Source organism: Malaclemys terrapin, chromosome 4, assembly GCF_027887155.1.
Source record: "Malaclemys terrapin pileata isolate rMalTer1 chromosome 4, rMalTer1.hap1, whole genome shotgun sequence".
Classification (NCBI taxonomy): Eukaryota; Metazoa; Chordata; order Testudines; family Emydidae; genus Malaclemys; species Malaclemys terrapin.
The window spans coordinates 55,301,811-55,321,521 of NC_071508.1; the positions used below are offsets into that span (position 1 = coordinate 55,301,811).

The following is a 19,711-nucleotide window of genomic DNA, read 5'->3' on the forward strand; positions in this document are numbered from 1 at the left end:
TCAAGGAATTTCTCTTGACATCCACTGAAGATATACATGGAACAGTTGACTAGAAGCCAATTAAGTTTTTGCAAAAGAAGAGAACTGTAAGGTAAGGTCCTTTCTATGACATAAAAAGCTACTGTGCTGGGAAGCCAATTAGAACATGGTTGGAGTAGTTTTAATTTCACAACATAGCTTAGTCCCATCTACACAGTGAATTGTGACTACCCTGTAAAATCCAAGGCTCTAGCCTGATTCATAAGCACTTGAAACATAGTTCAGACCCTTCTATGACAAGAGTCCCTCAAACTGCAGTTTGATAGTGTAGATGAAACCTAAAAGTAGAATCTATACTGACCTATGTCAGGCAGGACTCACAGAAATGTTTAGAGATGCCATTGGACTAGCAGTGGTGCTGAATGATCTCCAGGAGGGACTTTTTTTCTGACTGAGGTTAACACTACAGCAGGAAGAAACCTCACTGTTCAGACTGGTGGATCCAAGGTCATAGAACATTATAAACCTTTAAAACTAAAGGTTTCAGAGTAGCAGCCGTGTTAGTCTGTATCCGCAAAAAGAACAGGAGTACTTGTGGCACCTTAGAGATTAACAAATTTATTAGAGCATAAGCTTTCGTGGACTACAGCCCACTTCTTCGGATGCATATAGAATATGTTCTATTCTATATGCATCCGAAGAAGTGGGCTGTAGTCCACGAAAGCTTATGCTCTAATAAATTTGTTAGTCTCTAAGGTGCCACAAGTACTCCTGTTCTTCTTTTTAAAACTAAAGTACATTTTTAGACTAAAAATTCTAAACCCATAAATACCCAAAGCTATATTTTACAACGAACCTTGTAAACAAGTGATAAAACATTGATGTTTTAGCTAGCAACACAAAACCACCATTTTATTGTGTAGTCCGCATCTGAATGAAAAAATCCAATAGGCATTGAAAAGTCAGTTTACATAAAAGAAAAATGGATGACAAAAATAGTGTAGGCAATTAATATATTTCCTATGTATTTACACATAATACGGTGATAAAAATGCATGAGTCAATCCACATTATGTTACAAAAGAACAAAGCTGTTGAAGGTACCAGTACCTTTCAGATCATCACATTTATAGTACTGTTCTCTTATGTCATGTCATTGAGCATTTTAGATGAGTTTTCAAGATGAGAAGACACTGTACAAAATTTCAGCAGAGTAATTCCTCAGATATCTGAGCATTGCAAAGCAGGTACAAATGAGGCAGGACCTGATTCAGACAGATACTTAGGCAGTGCCTAATTTTAAAGCATGCAAGCACTGACTTCAGTGGGACTTAAGCATGTGCCTAAGTACGTGAGTAAGTATTGTGTTGAATTGGGGGCTTATATTTTAAGGGGCCCACTGACAATGCAACAAACTGATAACAGTAGTGATAACCATTCAAGAGGCGGTATTGTATACCTTAGTGGATGATAAAACACCACCAATTACCCACCAGTCAGAACACAGAATGCAACCTTCTAGGTTATGTATAAAGTGTAAGATTTTTATTACATGATGATCTGAGCTTTACATGGCAATATTTCAGATAAACAAAAGAACTGTGTAATAATTTGCATACCTGATAAAACTTTTTAGCCAGATGAGTTGTAATGGTAGCAGGTTACTATTGCCAAGACCAAAATTCCCTCCCTTCTGTCCCAAATTCTCAATATATCCTAAGAATTGTAAGTCACTTATAATTACTCTATTTGCTTTAATCATTTAAGGACTGAAATATATTGTATAACACAATGTAGTAATTACTTCAAATTGGCAGGATAAGTCTATGCATCTGAAATACTGGCAAAACTAGACAAATAAAAATCAGTCTAAACAAGCATTAAAAACTTCAAAATTAATCAACAAGCCAAGATAAAATTCTGACCTGCTCTCCAAAAATAAAATCTACAGTATGGGAATGATCTGACTGAATTTGTTAATCCAGTTAATAAAGCAGTTCAAGTATTTAAATTGAGACAACACTAATGAAGAGAAAGAAGAATGCATTTTAGCCTCCTGCAGTTTTACATCACTGGAATTTAACATACTGCTCCAAGAGAGAAGGCTTATGTTTTACAAGTGAATGCCATTGTACTTTACATTATTCTGGGACCAGTAAGGACAAAAGCAGATGAAAGTGGAAAATTAGAATGAGAAAATTATTCAGACCAAACCATTAAGTTACATTCAAGTCTGCAGAGTCATGTAGAATGCTACAAACTACATTGACCAAAAGTAATTAAAACTTTTAGAAACCAATATTTGTAGGTTGCATTTTAAGCTATTCAATTTTGCCTTTCTGCCCCATATATGAAGCAAAGCAAAAAGTTAACTAATCTTCTGTGTTTTGAGTTTCCTCCTCTCACCTTCAAAGAATAAAACACTGATGGTTTGGACTACAAAACTATATGCAGAGTATTTCTGAACACAGTTCCTTGAATGTCAGACAGTAAAATATGCTCCTTTAAAGAAATAAGGAAGTTCTTATCCATTACAAGTCTCCCCTTTTTTACATTGCTGATAAAAAAAACCAAACAGACAAATATCAGAAGTGCTGATCCTGAGATGAATTATGGGAAATTTAGATCCAATGTGATCTTTATTCAAACTTTTGTTTAAGCTTCTTCTGGAAGACTGCTGGCAGAATAGAGAGAATAGCTAGAATCATGAGAACAAATACAGAGTTCCAGGAAACCGCTTCCCCTGCTGTTGTAAGCTGGTACAGTGTTGTTCCTGCCTTAATTGCTACAAAAGATGGTGGTGCAACACCTATGTGTACAGAGATAAAACAAAGAATCAGTTAAAGAGAACTAAAACAATAAAAGCACAAAGTTACTTTTCAATTTTTTGTTTTTTAAGGCAAGCAAATGCTCTCCATTTTAGAACTTTGTTGGAAACAGTTTAAAGCAACAAAGTCAAGAACTTAATAAAAATACAGGTCATAAAAAGTACAGTATCATACAGAAAAACATACACACACCATTTTTCTATAGCACCTAGACCTTATATTATAATCTAAAGAGGTGTACATTCTTTTTCCCCGCTATGTATGTTGTACTGACTTTTTAGTCTGCATGTACAGATTAAGAGTAAGTAGCACATGGGGATTAGACCAAAAACAACAGTTTACCATGTCTAATTTTGTTTCTAATTATACATTTCTGTGTGGATTTTTGTTAGTAATCCATTATGAAATCAAATACTACAGACTATTTCCAAACAAAGACACCTAATTACCCATCTATAATAAAAAAAGACAAGAATGTATGCTGGTACACAGGAAGTCAGAGAGCAACTTGTGAAGGGTCACCATTTATAAAGAGGAGAAATATAAGCTGTAGTTCCATTGAAGCACAGGGAGAGAACTGAGCAAGTTTACCCAACCTGAGATTTCAGTTTGGATAGCTAATAATTTATGCATGTGGTTAACTTTATTACCATGAGTAGTCCTTTTCTTTACAAGAGTGGGGCCTTCCTAAATTGCCACAACAGACTATATCCTAAAATCCCAAACTAAAGACACCTTACAGTTCCCATTCATATTATTTCTATTCATACTAAATTTTAGAAGACAATGCCCTTCAAAAAAGCATACTACTTAGTAAGCTTTATTACAAACAGATTGTTATATGTAAGTCTCAACACCATAGAACAGTCTTGTTAAATTACATGCTGTTTTTCCCTACATAGTTAGTGGTTAATAAATAATAAAATAAGTGCTAAGTAGATAATCTTCGTTTGTATTTTTGTTTAGCTATGCAGCTCAATAAAACTAGAAGGTTGGGAAAATATAATTTTCTTGTGACAAGGAAAAAAAGGAGTTTCCGAAACTTCTCGAAGCACCTAATCTAGTAGACACACCAATGAACGGATGTATTTTGACATCATAGGATTGTGGTTGTTGTTTTTTAGGGGAAAATAATTCACTTGTTCACCAAGATAGAGACAATTCCCATCCTGTAAGATTAATTTAGTTACCACTTTCTTTTAGGTTCAGTTGAGACAATAATAATAATAGTAATACCTAGCTCTTATGTAGATCTCAAAGCACTTTACAAAGGACGTCAGTATTATCATCTGCATTTTACAGATGGGGAAATCAGTGCACTGACTTGCCCAAGGTCACCCAGCCCTCCAATGGTGAGAACTAAACCAAGGTCTCCTGAATGATAATCCAATATTACATCCATTAGACCAGTGGTCTCCAAAGTGGGGTGTGTGCACCTCAGGGGCTAAACAAGAGGATCCTCTGTGGTGCGTGGCAGAAGGAGCGCTGCCGGAGCAGCGCCGCTTCCCCCCCTCTCCCCCCCTCGACAGTTTGGCCGGGAGTCCGAGCGGCTTTCCCCGCCCCTTCCCCCCCCACCCTTGGCAGTTCGGCTAGGAGTCCGAGCAGCTTTCCCCCCCCCCCCCTCGGCTGTTGGGGTGCGCGATCAAAAAAGTTTGGAGACCACTGCACTAGACTATACTGCTTCCTATAGAGTTAGTAGTACATGAATAGCTCATAGCCCGGGTGAAAAATATTTGTAACAAAATGCAAACTGAAGACTACACAAAACATTTTTTGAATTTCATTAGGAAGTTAATCCATTCAAGAAAAATGACAATGGTAAACAAATTGGAGAAAAACAAGCCTTCATGTGAAAACATGAGAGATTCTGAGGCAAAACAATTTTGCATAAAGAACATAAAATAAATCTGAGTTTCATGTTTTCAATACAAAACAGTCATTCTACTTAATAAAAAAAAAAAAAAAAATCACAAAAATGGGCCAAAGGACATTGCTGAAGCATACAGATTTGGCATGTAACCTTGGACAAGTAACTGAACTTCTGTCTCATTTTCACCAACTGTAAAATGTGAACAACACTGGAGTAAGATGTGAGGCCCTCACATATTATGATGATCAGCTCCATAGAAAAACATAAATAAAAGAAATAGTGAAGTCATGTAATCATTCAGTTGACCACTAGATGGTGATATACACTAAATGTTTCTCTGAATGGGGAGGAAAAAACAACAGGGTCCTTAGAAAGCTTTAATTTATTAACCAAAATTCTTACCTAGAAAAGTACCAATGAAAAATACTTTCAGTGGTACATTTATTACAGGAGATGTTATATTGATAAACCAATTAGGAAGAAAAGGCGTTATTCTCAAAAATATTATGTAGTTAATGAGGTGTTCTCTGTGTCGTTCAACCTGCCACAAAATTAAAAAAAAAAAATCAGTAAAATCCCTGTCTTGGAAATACAATGATCTTAATTTAAACACATGTACCATTAAATAAGGCTGTTCTTATTCAGATATAGTGCATCTGTAGTCTGGTTATTAGCTAAGAAGTTTATATACACCTTTCTTTAGCAGAAATTAACAAAGGCAAACAAATAGACAAAATATTTAAACAAGTTCCAATTGGAGCTTGTGAGAAGGGTCAGGAAAACATGTGTTAAATATAGTGCTGAAGTTAGCTCAAAAATTCTGATTTTTGGGATGGGAGTTAGACATCATATTCTATCTACTCAGTGAACTAAATCAACTCACTCTTTAACAAGGAAAAAAAATAGCTCATCAAGGAGCAACTATTGGTCTCTGTTTGTGCAGATACATCAGATAGAAAAGCAGAATGTATAAACTTAGATCCAGATGCCCTTTTACACCACAAACACCTCTACCTCGATATAACGCTGTCCTCGGGAGCCAAAAAATCTTACTGCATTATAGGTGAAACCACGTTATATTGAACTTGCTTTGATCCACCGGAGTGTGCATCCCCGCCCCTCTCCCCCCCTCCCCGGAGCACTGCTTTATCGCGTTATATCCGAATTCGTGTTATATCGGGTCACGTTATATCGAGGTAGCAGTGTATTTGAAAACCTTATTCAGACTTGAGGTTTTACTGTTTATACACTAAAGTTAGATACAGTATGTGTGTCTACATAAAGAAAGAGGTGCATTTGAACATGCATTAGCGAGGGGAGCCTAAGGCTTATTCTGACCAGCTAACATACTAAAACTAATAACTACAAATTGCCTTTTCAACACCATGTTAAAAATACACTTTTTATCCTGGTGAAAAACAAGAGAAGTGAAGCCTTAAACTATAACACAGTTTGATCTTACCTGTGGGCCTTGAACCAAGATGCGTTATCTGATTTAGAAACAGCTTCTCAACATGCTTATAACATGGTTTTGGGCTGTTCGTGTGTGCAGCTTTACTAGTGGAGATAGGTCCCAGATAGCAAGTGCTTAATGTTTTCACTTAATTGGAAAATATCCCAGGTTTTAGCACAATTCTTAAAACTATCTCTGTTTCATCTACACTGCACCATCTGTAGCTGTGTTGAAAGAGTAATGGGACAACTACATTGTAATCAAATCCCACTCCACACCCACAGTTGAATAATCATGTAAATGGGACTAGAGACCCTATATACACAAATAGTGATAACAGCTTAATGCGATTCCTGCCAAAACAGATCAGGTACAGTTTGTCTGGCTATGGAGAAACATGTTTAAAAGATTTTTTTTTTTAAATGAACTATACATCCAAACAAAGATTTGTAAAACAGTTATTCCTGATCCACAATGGCCAGAGAAGTTGACTTTAAAGTTTGTTTAAGAATAGAACATTGGGCACAGAAAGTAAAGAGCATGGTTTTGTTCATCAAAAATAGCTCTTCCAGTGAAATTCATCCAAGAGGGTGTTTACTGTTGTAACATTAAAAAAATCATGTTTTTTAAAATCTGAAATAAGAGTATTACTGCAATTAGACAGATTAACTATGAACTCAAATTTAAGAGGACAGTTCAATTTTCAAAAATTAAGCTGATTCCTTATATGAAAAAGTTTAAATATCACATTAGGAAGACTACATATTTAATTGTATTTGCTGAACCTGCTTAATGCTAAATTTGCTTTCCACCTTATTCCATAAATATGCTTTGGGCCAGATTCTGCCATGCTTATTCATACCAAGTACAGTAGTACTGTACACTTAATGAGTTGCACCATTTGCTTTAAGGAGAATACACTTGGAGTGAGGTGCTAGTTGTGAGTAATGATGGCAGAATCAGCCATTTCTTATTAGGTTTACTGTGAACACCAAAACCCCTTATGATTCCATCTTTTTCAATTCTAAGTTTATATAATCAGCATGAATGTTTACCAAAAGCAACTTTACCTGCTCTGACCATTTCACTGCTTTCTCTGTTAAATATTTGTACACAACCGGCCGTCCAACTAAATATGAAAGCATATAACAGAAAGAGGCTCCAAGTCCAGAACACTGCAAATGAAAAAGAAAGTGAGAAGAAATTCTTTGCAATTTGTACAACAATCTCTAATCCCTACTGATTTCATTAGTAGCAAAGGGCCTGGCTCCATACAGCTATCCATTTAGGCTGCTTTACAGGGTTCTCCTTTTAATTGTCTGTGTTAGCCACTCCTACCTATACACATACAACACAAATCATTAGAATCTTTTCTATAACAGCTTTGCTTAGGCCAGAGGTTCTCAAGCTGTGGTCCGTGGACCACCAGTGGCTCATGAGTTCCATTCAGGTGGTCCACAGATAGTTCCCTCTAAGGTGCGCACCTGGGCAGCCGCACACAAGAAAATGAAGGGCTGCCCACCTAATTAGTGGAGCTGCGCAGGCACATGCGGTTCTACTAATTAGGTGCCTGGACCCTGGAGAAGACACACATGTAAGGTGATGTTGTGGCATTAGGAGGAATATGGGGTAGGTGGGAGGGAGTGGTGGGGTGAGAAGAGGGGGTGGGGGAAATTTAGGACATGCAGGGCTGTGGAGGCCTGAGAAAGAGGCGACTTTCCCCAGCTCCAGGGCTACAGCTGCCATGGAGAGACAGCCCTCCTTCCCAGCCTGAGCTCCGTGGTGGGGGAGAGACCCCCTTGCTTCTCAGCCCCAGCTTGGGGGCTGCCGCAGCAGGGGAGAGACAGCACTCCCCAAACTACTGCTAAAAAAATTAATGGAAATTACTTGTCCAGACAAGTGATTTCCATTACATCTGGGGAGAGGTGTGAAAACCATTAAGCCCAGATCTTTGTTATATGATCTAGTTCTGGCTCTTCAGAGTACTCCCATTGAATCTTTAGTAGCAAGCAGCACTAGATTTGGTGGGGGTGCTGCTAGGTGTTTTGTAGAATAAAGACCTTATTTGCAAGCTCTTTGAAGCAGGGATCTGTCTGCAAGCTCCAAGCCATGTGTTAATGTGCTCCAGGGCTTGTAAGAACTCCATGAGTCTACTGTGAGTTTTTGAGTTGGTGACACACACAATGTGAAACCAGGAGAACTTTGCCTGTTTCTACAAAGGCTCTGTTGCCTTTGCACAGCGTGGGTCCTAAATACTCATTTAAAATACCCATAACCAACCACCTGATCAGCAAAAACAACAAGGAGTCCTTGTGGCACCTTAGAGACTAACAAATTTATTTGGACATAAGCTTTCATGGGCTAGAACCCACTTCATCGGATGCATGAAGTGAAAAATACAGGAGCAGGTATAAATACATGAAAGGATGGGGGTTGCTTTACTAAGTGTTAGGCCAGTCTAATGAGATAAGTCAATTAACAGCAGGATACCAAGGGAGGAAAAATAACTTTTGATGTTGCTCCTAAACCCTGCTCGACCACAAGAGCAGTCATCCCAAATGCCAATTTATTGGGGGAGGGGAAGGAGAAATACATACTTACCAGACAGACAAGAAATAAGGCTAATGGGAATGGATAAAGAAACCCTGAGAGGATACTGAGAAATATAGAGCCGGGTATCGCAAATGTTTGCAAGCTGAGTGCTTCTCAGTTAAGGATAGAACATCATGTTACTTAGAACTTTTACATTCTTCATTTTAAAAGGGATCATGGTATTTACCAACTTGCAAGCTGAACATTAGAAATATGTATATCCTCAAAATACTACTGTTGGCATAAGCAGTTTACAAGAGATATTTGGGAAGCAATGCATTAATATATTAGTTTTTAAGGCCTTGCCCACATAAACTTGCACCAATTCTACAAAATCTTTTTTGCAAAGACACTCTTAGTTAAATCAGTGCAAACTGTTTTTTTCTTTCAGATTTTAGGTTTAGTGTTCATTCGAGTGACGGGACGACTGAAACAGCTTTGATAAGGTACAGTACAAATAAGTACTATATGACCAGTAACAAAACCTCATTCTTCACCTGCAGCATACACATACCATTCCAGCCTCACACCACTTTTCTTAGATTTTAAGGCCAGAAGGGACCACTAGAATAATCTAGTCTGACCTTCCACATAACACTGACCATAGACTTTTCACCTTGTCATTCCTGCCCAAACCTCTAACTTTTGTTTCAGCTGCAGAATTTTTTATTTATTTTTTATTTTTTTTTGGCAGAAGTTGCCAAAACATCCAAAACATTGTGGAGGTTTTATGGATTTTGGTACTAGGATAAGACCAAACCCATATTTGCTTGTGACGTACGCCAGAATTTGAAACCAGGTCTTGAAAAGTTAAAGTCTAATACAATAATCCATTGCATAGGACACCCCCTTAAAAGAGTTTAATTTTAAAAAGTGACATGTTGGCACACAAACCAATAGTAATATCAGACAACCATGAGATCGCCTTCCTACCCTAAATTTCTTCCTTTATAAAACCTCTTCATCCTAGAGGTCCAGGTTAAGGACCACATACTTCTCACTACATAAACTAGATAAGGGATGTCAAACATATAGTCCAGATTAAGTTAAAGTATTTATTTATGTGATCAGCACGACATGTTCAACTTGTGCAGAAGCTCACTCAGTGTTGTTGTTTTTTTATAAAGTTGTATTTTTAGTCCTCACAGTTGTGAAGGAAGCCATCCAAATGCAAACCTAGAGTAATTGATGTCATGTAGGCATGAATCTAAAAGCACTCAGAGTGGTGGACTCCCTTGTCCAGTATTAATCTGCTTGAAGTGTCAATTCAGATTCAATTATGATACATCATTGTTGACCACTTTAGCAAATGAAACTGAGAAAGTGATAGCAATAAAGTCCATGGGAACTGGGAGTTGCTGCCTGGAAGTAGAGGAAAAAAAAGTTCTGGGCTCTTGCCATCAATTCAGCTCTGTGTTGATATGAAGTGGCACTACAACATTGTTCATCTGATGTCTTATCGAGTAGTAGGCTAACTGCAGCCAAAGTTGAAGGGGCCACAAGTGGAAGTCTGGAAAGCACTGTCACAAGCACTCACCAATGTGGTGTACAGGTCCAAAACAAGTCTATACCATCATAGTCAGGTTTGATTTTATTCTGTTTAGAAATTACTACAATGATAGGACTTGTCCTCTGGAAGAAAAGCCCTCACTGACCAGAGCTGATCATGGCTCCTGTGAACACTAACAATAGTGATAGGGGGAAGGACAATTCTTCTTAGTTCACACAGAAGTGCACTTAGGCAAACAGGCAGAAGGCACATTTCAGGCTTGTTGCTAGCTGTTGTTGGGATCAGGTAGACACGGATACTTCTTCGGTTTGCAGACACCACCACTAAGCATTTTGGGAAGACTCACTGCTTGTACTGGTAATGGCTGGCCCTACTATGAATTTCAGGTACTTCCTGTGGGCCGGGTGGATAGCTATGCGAAGCATGAGTACTGTAAGTCGACAATTACAAGCCTCTATTGAGTCTGAAGTGATGGAATGATGGAGGCAAGTGTTAGCATCCTGAATCTGTGTCATTTTCATTCAATCTCCTCAGCTCTAGGATAGGACAAAGGCCCCCTTTCTTCTTCAGAATAAGGAAATAGCAGAATATCTTTCCCCGTACTCCTGCAGTACCTCTTCTATGACTTCTAGACAAAGCAACGAAAGCTCCTGTTTGGAGCAGGTTCTCATGAGAAGGGTGTCTGAAAAAACAGGGAAGGAGGAGGAGGAGTACGTAGGGGGAAAGGCAAGGAAATGGTTAGAGTAGCCAGGACTGATGATGCCTAGCACCCATTGGTCAACTGTAATCACAACCCACACCTGGTGAAAAAACAAGGTGGCTTCTGAAGGTGAGGATAGGCTCTAACTTGGCTCCAGTCTCTCTCCTTGGGCCTCTCTCTTTTGGGGATGATATATGTATGATTGCAATCGGGAACTGGGGTGCATTCCCCTAGGGATCACAATCTAAAATCTTTAAGGGAGTAGAACACTTCAGCTGTTTGGCTGCTGAAGAGCTCCATCCCTTCAAAGTGCATTGCACTTCTTGGAAATGCCGAACACTTGAAACCAAAGCCCATCTCATGGTGATGGCAGAGTCCGATTCAACCATGGCTACTTGTAAGGATATCTTTGAGACCATTTGACCCACCTTCATGAGCTCTCAGAGTTCTCTCTTGTTATCCTGTGGGAGCACTGTCGGAAAGTGGACTTGCTCTTATCTCCCAAAATTATATTTTGAACAAAGCCTGATATTTTACTTTAGAACACAAGACCTTAGTAGTGATGCTAAGGAATCAGTCTTACACCAAAAAAAGGTCCTTTTTTTATGGTCTCTTTTCTGGGGTGCCCTTTGCAAACCTGGATTTTTCCTGTACTGCTAATATCACAAGTCACCCTACGTTACGTTAAGCATATAAAGTTTCAAAGCTCTTTTGTGGCTCCTCTTTTTTGCTCCTTTTAGATGAGGGAGGGAGAGTGGTTGGGGTCTGCCAAAGGTGAAGATTATGCCCTTCTCGAGTTCAAGTGTGCCCTCACTGATAGGGAGGGCAATCCTGGCTGGGGCTGAGGAGTTCAGGATGTCAAAGAACTTAATGACCTTTTCCTGGGTCACTGAGATTTCAATGCTCAGAGCCTCAGAGAACCAGGTCAGCGGGTACTAGAATGCCTTGAAGGTGTCAGGTGCAAGTGCTACTGCCCCATCTAGTAACAAGGGAGGTTGCTGGAACTCTTTTGGTGCTGCCTTTTCACAGAGGCCCTTGTCTGGCTCAAGCAAGGGAGGTCTGGCTAATGACGCCACTAGGGAGCAAGATCTTCTCTTACATAAGACCTGGCAGGGATATCTGCTCCAGCACACACATGTGGTTCCCTAGTATGATCAATGGGGGCAAAATGCTTAATTCATTGGTAAGGGAACTTGTAAAAAATTTAGTATTAATCATAATTTAAAGTGCCATCCTGATATTAACTGTGTGACTGATTAGAATAACAAGACAAACAGTATCAAACTCAGAGTAAATGAACAAAGTGTAAAATTGCTTTGTAAGCATATTGCAAGGGTTTGAGATAAACACATCACAGCATGCACATTAGTTGACCAAAGTCTGTCACTAATCTAAGAAGAGCAACATTTAACTATTAAAGCAGCAGATGTCATGGTATTTAATTAGACAGCTGATTGTTTTTTTTAAACACTTGTTACCTTACATCCATCTTTGTCATTTCAACTCATTTCCCTTTTGTATAGGATCCATTTAAAATGTTATTTGTGAACAACTGCTTTTTGGAATAGAAGCAGCTGTAAGATAAATCAATACTGAATTAATGACATTGGATAACCCTGTTTTGAGTTACTAAAACCTCTCATATTGAGTTATAGAGAAGACCTCCTCCACCATCCTTCTTTAAAAATTATAAGTAGAACAACCATTAAAGGTTAATTTTTATCTAAGCATTTTTTATTACTAATTAATATATTCTGAACTCTGCATCACTACCAACAAAAAGAGAACTGCTGCTTGGAGTAACAATTAGACTGTATTTTAACTCCAAATATCTTGTTCTTGTTAACTTCACATAAAGAGATCCAGCAATTCTTTGTGTAAAATAGGCATTACAGGAATTAAGGCGTGCCTTGAAATACTTCTGAGAAATGCCCCAGATACAAATTTAAATTCTCTCTTTTTATAGTAGCTGTAATGGATGCAGTGTTTGAGTATCTTAGGAATGTGGGGCTGTACTTAATTTTGATTTTCTTTTTAAGATCTCCACAAGATCCATACAAATGATTTGAAACAATTGAACCAATATGTTCTATAAAGCCAGATAGTTTATATGTTAAGTTACATATTAAGAACTATTTCCAAAAAGGACACTGTCAAGATTGGTAGATTTAAAACAACTTTCTAGCTCCATTTACTAGTGTACAACTTTCATTCTGCCAGTCTGGTCCATTCTTACAGGCAGGCAGGCACGCACTGAAATACACAAGAAAATGACTAAGTACTTTAGAGTTCAATATTCTTGTGCATTTCAATACCTAACCCAATAGTTACATTTTTAATCTTCATCCTCTTTTACATCCCTCCTTCAATGTTTACATCCCCCCTTCAAATTTTTCAGAGAAAAACACCATTAACTGCAACTAAACAACTTTCAGATCACCAGGAAAAGGATACAAAACATATGTGGCAAAATAAGCCACTAATACTTGGACGTAGAAGGTGTCTTTGTATTTGGAGAGGACTTTTCCTAAGGCCTTGGCATCATCCATGTCTCTGGGAATCTTTATACATTCTCTCTCTTCTCTGAAGGAAAAAAAAAAAAAAAAAGAATTCCAGGAATTAGGCTAAGTAATCAGTAAATAAAATTTTAAAACTCATTTGCCCCAATATAAGATAATAAATCAAAGAGCTATAATGTGAGCAAAACAATGAGTCTAATTGTTGGTGTGATAACTTTCCTAGGCAGAGAACACAAATCTATAGGATTCTGCAGCTCAAACCCTCAGATAATTTTAGGTGTTTTCAACATTATTTCTCCTTGTTCAGATTATACAGATGAAGAAAAATTAACACTGACTGAGATTTTTTGGGAGGGATGGAGTGTTACATCCTTCTTCACAAGAGGAGACATTTTTCAGGTATTTTGCCTTATGGGTGCGTACTTTCTTTTTTTGCCTTTTTAAAATTGAAGTATGCAGTACAATTTTTGTACTGTTATACCTTATTTCAGTTCAGCATGAGATATAATTTTATTTTTTGGCCACTATAGTTAAAAGCAATACAACCTCCTCACTGTGGACACAATTATACCAGTATATACATGCCTTATACAGGTATAGCTTATTTCCCCCACCTATATGAGAACAAACAACACCGGTATAAATCACATTTATATCAGTATAACTGTATCCAAAGACGGGAAGGTTGTACTGCTTTAATTATAGCAACATAGTTAAAGTGATACAACTTTTGCTTTTAGACTAGCACTGACTGGCAGTCTCCAGCACTTGCTTATGGATATTTCCAACTTTGAGGTTTTATATTTTGACTTTCTGGGTTGTCTAATGAATTTCCTTCCACCCATCCCCTTTTTCATATTTCTATCAGGTTATGAAAATGTTGAGGTATGTCAGTTTGGGAACCTCCTAAAACGGGGTTGGCCAACCTGTAGCTCCGGAGCCACATGCGGCTCTTCAGAAGTTAATATGCGGCTCCTTGTATAGACACCGACTCCGGGGCTGGAGCTACAGGCACCAACTTTCCAATGTGCCGGGGGTGCTCACTGCTCAACCCCTGGCTCTGCCACGGGCCCTGCCCCCACTCCAGTCCTTCCTGCCCCCTCCCCATAGCCTGCCATGTCCTCGCTCCTCCCATTCCCCCCCAGAGCCTCCTGCATGCCACAAAACAGCAGATCGGCAGGGCTGCCAGTGGGTGGGAGGCGCTGGGAGAGCTAATGGGGGACTGCTGACATATTACTGTAGCTCTTTGGCAATGTACATTGGTAAATTCTGGCTCCTTCTCAGGCTCAGGTTAGCCACCCCTGTCCTAAAACCTTTAGTTGTAGAGGATACTACAAAGAAAAGCCAGCAAATTAATCCTTCTCAATATACTTACTCACTAAGCTGTGGAAAATATTTATATACTAGAAACATAATCGAAGCAGCAGATAGAAAGATGGACACTAATATGAGGAGTGACATTCGTGCTGATCCACCTTCTATATGGGCCTTTCCTAAAATTAAACAAAATTATAGTTAACAAAAAAAATAAATATGACCAAGTTCAACGTTATGCTTTCAAAAGTTTTTAAAGTACGTATTTTGTGGATAAAATCTTCCCACCAAAAAGCCATCTCTCTTATATTCCCTAGAAGCTGCAGCCAAGATCTTGCATTCCTTACTTGAGCAAAGCTCCCACTGACATAAACCCAAATAAGGACTACTGGAGCTGGCCCTCAATTAATACATTAAGGGAGAAAACCTGCTTTACACCTTTCAGAGTAGCAGCCGTGTTAGTCTGTATCCGCAAAAAGAACAGGAGTACTTGTGGCACCTTAGAGACTAACAAATTTATTAGAGCATAAGCTTTCGTGGACTATGCATCCGAAGAAGTGGGCTGTAGTCCACGAAAGCTTATGCTCTAATAAATTTGTTAGTCTCTACGGTGCCGCAAGTACTCCTGTTCTTTCTGCTTTACACCCTTATTAATCACAGCAAAGTAACATGAGAACACGGATGTACAGTACACTAAACTTTTTGCCAAAAACTGGTTTAGCTACAGTAAACAAAATGCTGATGGCCATGCTGTCTAAACTCTGCTCAGGGAAGATCTAGCCCTGCACTAACTTGGGCCAGCCATGTCAACACTACAAGAAGAGATATTTTTAACACGTTAACTAATTAAGGTAAATCCTAGGAGATACATTTACAAAAACATCTTGCCTTTTCTAGACTAGGATTTTAATACATACTTATTAACATATTGTAGCGAACATGTTAAAAAAACACCTTTTCCTAATGAAGACAAGGCCTAAGGAAAAGGTACTTTTAAAATAGCTTTCACTTAGCCCTAGTATACACAGGAAAGTTTTTTTCAGTATAACTTAAGGTGTGACATTAAACTGATACAATGATACAAGTAACCCCTTCCCCCCCACTCAGTGGAGATACTCTTTACTCCTGGGGGAGTTCTGCGCTACTGCGTGCACGCATATTTAATGACTCCCGCAGATTTCTAAGTTTTCATACAGAAAAAAGCGTCTGCCAAAATCTTGCTGCAGTTCCGCCTTTTGCCCACCAGAGGGCGCTGTGCACAAGAACAGCAGCAGCGCCCCGCAAAAAATAACTCATGCAATTCCACCTTTTGCCCACCAGAGGGTGCTGTGGCAATAGAACAAAGTTGCAGCTCCCCGCAGCGAGGAAAATTTATTAGGGGAGTTGCATTCAGAGGCTTGTGATGTGAAAGGGGTCAGTCACCATTAAAAAAGTTTGAGACCCACTGGTATAGCTGATACTGGTTTAGCAAGCAAAATGAGCTATACCAGCAAAGGCATATTTTTAGCAGTATAACTGTATCTACACTAAGGCTTTTGCCAGCATAGCTATTTTGTTAAAAATAAAAAAGCAAAATTTTTAAGTGTATACCTGGCCTTAGTTTCTCTGCTGGGGCTCCACAACACAAAAATCCCTAGGTGCTGGTTTCATTTGCAGCTCCTGGTGGCATGATTATGATGCCACTATGCGACATACATAGCAATCTATTGCATTACCATTTCAATGTTGTAAGCCAGAAAAAGGATGATGAAACATATATAATAAAAACAAAACAAGTGCTAGGACTAGTTTCAAGTTTACTTACTTTGCCAATTTTGCCTTGAAGTCAGTACAAATGTTTACCATATTCCCTTAATTTTACTGCCTCTTTTGTCTGAAGTGCTAGACCCATGCAGCTACTAACTTAATTGTGTCTTTGGGTGGGTTTTTTTTGTTTTGTTTTGTTTTTTACTACCACCAGGATGATAATCCAATATGAGGAAGGGAAATCTACTGGATGGAACTAATAGTAGTAAAATTAAGTATGTGTATGGGGCATTAGTATGTTCTCCATTTCTCACCCATTCCACCCAAATTTGTTCCAACAGTTTGCAAGATATACAGTAAAGAATTTATTACAGGTGGCTAAAGATTTTAAACTGCACTGTAAAACCATGCCAATTTCCAAACAGTGCTAATATAGTTAAATGTTTTTAACACAACCCAGAGTAGATAATCACAATACTTGCCATACCTAGTCAGACTAAATACATTTGGTTGCCTTACCCAAATGCACCTGATTGATAGGGCAACAATGTACTTAGAAAATCCCTTTCCAACTCTCACTATCAATTTACAACCAGATATTAAATTATTCTACTATTTTACATACCCATAACTACACACAAATTAAAGCCCCAATCTTGCAAGCCGCTCTATGCAAGTAAAGCTACATGTGAGCACAGGGTTGCTCATGACAGGTTCTATAACTGAAAACTAAGGATATATTTTCATTTTGAACGCCCTATCATCAGGTTAGGTCACCAAATGCCAATGAACAGCCTTATGTACAACTGTGTGTAGTTTAGTCCTTTATTAACATTGTTTCCCTGAAAATGCCCAACCTGACAAACTAACAAGTGACAACTCACAATTCATAAGTGCTGCAGACCCTTCTGTATGAGCCATTCACCCAAGAATGGTTCAGTACAGTGCCCCTCACTAGCACATAACAAGGGAGGGCTCAACTGACCAAAGTGAGATGTCTGCTTTAAGACATTCAGATCCTGACCAATGGGGAAGTGACAACTGCAAGGGACACAATGGGGGGCAAAGAGGGAGCTACCAGGGGGTAACTGGCAGGGAGAGGCTTGCTCCCTTGCTTACCCTTCCGGAAGAAGGGCAGAGATACCCATCAGCACAGAATGAGCCACAGCATCACAGCCCTAGCATGTCCTCGGAGCTATTTGCTTAACTGCAACACCTGCCGGGCTGCAAACAACACTGCCTGCCACCTCCGTGCCTGCATACCCCTGAACAGTGACCCTACACAATGCCTCTCTCCCTGCTCCCATCTCCCCATACTGCCCCAGTCCCACCAAACCAACCCCACCCCACTTCAGTGCCCCTTTCCCCGACACTGACCCCAGAATCCATTCCCCTGCCCCAAACCGACTGACACTACTGTGTCCCCTACCCCCACACTACTCCAAACCAACCCCCCCTCAGTGCACTGTCCCTGAAAACTGACCCCAGACCCTCCCTCTCCCTACCCCTTATTACCCCCAAATCTACCTCCGCTCAGTGCCCCTCCACAAATAGCAACCTTGCAGAGCCCCTCCCTTTGCCCCAAACCAACCCCATCTCAGTGCCCCCACCTCACACATCACTGGACAGTGCCCCTCCCTTAACACACCCCCACACTGGCCTCTCCCCAGACACTGACCCCACAGAGCCCTTCTCCCTGCCCCCAAACCAATCCCTCCCTCCGTGTCCTCTCCCCAGACACTGACCCCACAGAGCCCTTCTCCCTGCCCCCAAACCAATCCCTCCCTCCGTGTCCTCTCCCCAGACACTGACCCCACAGAGCCCTTCTCCCTGCCCCCAAACCAACCCCCCCTCCGTGTCCTCTCCCCAGACAGACCCCACAGAGCCCTTCTCCCTGCCCCCAAACCAACCCCCCCTCCGTGTCCTCTCCCCAGATACTGGCCCCACAGAGCCCTTCTCCCTGCCCCCAAACCAACCCCCCCTCCGTGTCCTCTCTCCAGACAGACCGCACAGAGCCCTTCTCCCTGCCCCCAAACCAACCCCCCCTCCGTGTCCTCTCCCCAGACAGACCCCACAGAGCCCTTCTCCCTGCCCCCAAACCAACCCCCCCTCCGTGTCCTCTCCCCAGACACTGACCCCACAGACCCCTTCTCCTGCCCCCCTCTGCCCCCAAACCGCCCCCTCCCCGGACACTGACCCCATTCTGCCCCCAGCAGCGGCCCCGCTGCTCACACCGCCCCCCGGCCCCAGGCAGGCGTCAGGGCGGCACCTTCGATGCGCTGCTGCTGGGGCCGGGCGCTCGCCAGCTCGCCGGGGCCCCGCTCCGCCGCTCTCCGCTGCGCCATGGCCCCGCGCTGCCAAGAGCCGGACGCCCGGCGACGAGACACAGGCCCAGCCAGGCGAGCCCAGGCCTCCCCGGCACTAAGAGCCGCGAGAGGAGGCGGGACCCGTCGCTCCCATCACCCCACCAAGGCCCCACACGGCGCATGCCCGCCCGAACCGCCGGCTCGCTTGGGCCTGTAGGGAGAGTGCTCCGCGTTTAACTGGTAAATACGGTAACGCCAAGCAGGGTTTGCGTTTTTAACCTGTTAATTACGACAAACACTTAACTGTGGTGACGCTAAATCAAGACTCTGTTCAACCATGTAAATACGGTAATTCCCAAGGGAGACTAGGTGCCCATTCAATATATGCTGTAAAATTGAGGGTGAGTTGCATGTTTCAGCTTCTGCTAATGCCCAATCATGGGTGCGTTTAGTCCATTAAATACGGCAGCGCACATCCAGATTTCACTGTTTCCCGCTTCCCAACATTAAAACAGTAAAGCTTAGATCAGTGCGCGTGTAATGCTTAACCCAATAAATAATCTAAAACAGGGTAAACTGAGTTAGGTCTTCCTGATTAACCCATTAAACATGGTTTAAACCTCAAGGTGAGACTTCAATATATATGGTAATGTCCAGCTAGAATTGCGTGTTTTATTGAGTATATATGGTAGCCTGTGTAGCCTATTGAATATAACAGTAAGGCAGGGCTGTGTGTCTAGCGCAATAAATACGATCATGCAGTTAAGCATGGTAATACTCAGCTGAGGCTGAATGTTTAACCGCTATACTTGGTAACACACTCAACCAGAGCTCATTGTGTTTTAACCCAGTAAATACAGTAATGCAGAGATGGAGTCAGTAAATATGGGAATA

General features: G+C 40.7%; 1 protein-coding gene across 2 annotated transcripts; it reads right to left on the reverse strand.

Moving 5' to 3' along the window:
- Positions 1 to 1,502: 1,502 nt before the first annotated feature.
- TMEM41B (transmembrane protein 41B) lies at positions 1,503 to 18,976 on the reverse strand. 2 transcript variants are annotated; one of them, XM_054025492.1, is made up of 7 exons: positions 18,781 to 18,976; positions 14,827 to 14,944; positions 13,387 to 13,515; positions 8,732 to 8,825; positions 7,201 to 7,305; positions 5,080 to 5,218; positions 1,503 to 2,788 (listed from the first exon to the last, which is right to left on the reverse strand). In XM_054025492.1, exons 1-7 carry the CDS (start codon positions 18,854 to 18,856, stop codon positions 2,619 to 2,621), a joined length of 831 nt encoding a protein of 276 aa, XP_053881467.1. In that variant the 5' UTR covers positions 18,857 to 18,976; the 3' UTR covers positions 1,503 to 2,618. The 2 variants fall into 2 exon arrangements, with proteins under 2 accessions (XP_053881467.1, XP_053881469.1); XM_054025494.1 differs by lacking the exon at positions 18,781 to 18,976 and adding an exon at positions 18,709 to 18,772.
- Between the last annotated feature and the right edge of the window lie 735 nt (positions 18,977 to 19,711).

Excerpts from the sequence above, each read along its gene's own strand:
- TMEM41B (XM_054025492.1), bottom strand. The coding sequence starts at position 18,856 with ATGGCGCAGCGGAGAGCGGCGGAGCGGGGCCCCGGCGAGCTGGCGAGC. Across the intron at positions 14,945-18,780 it reads CCAGCAGCAGCGCATCGAAG|GAAAGGCCCATATAGAAGGT; the intron begins GTGCCGCCCTGA and ends GTTTAATTTTAG. Across the intron at positions 2,789-5,079 it reads TTTCATTGGTACTTTTCTAG|GTGTTGCACCACCATCTTTT; the intron begins GTAAGAATTTTG and ends CTGTACACATAG.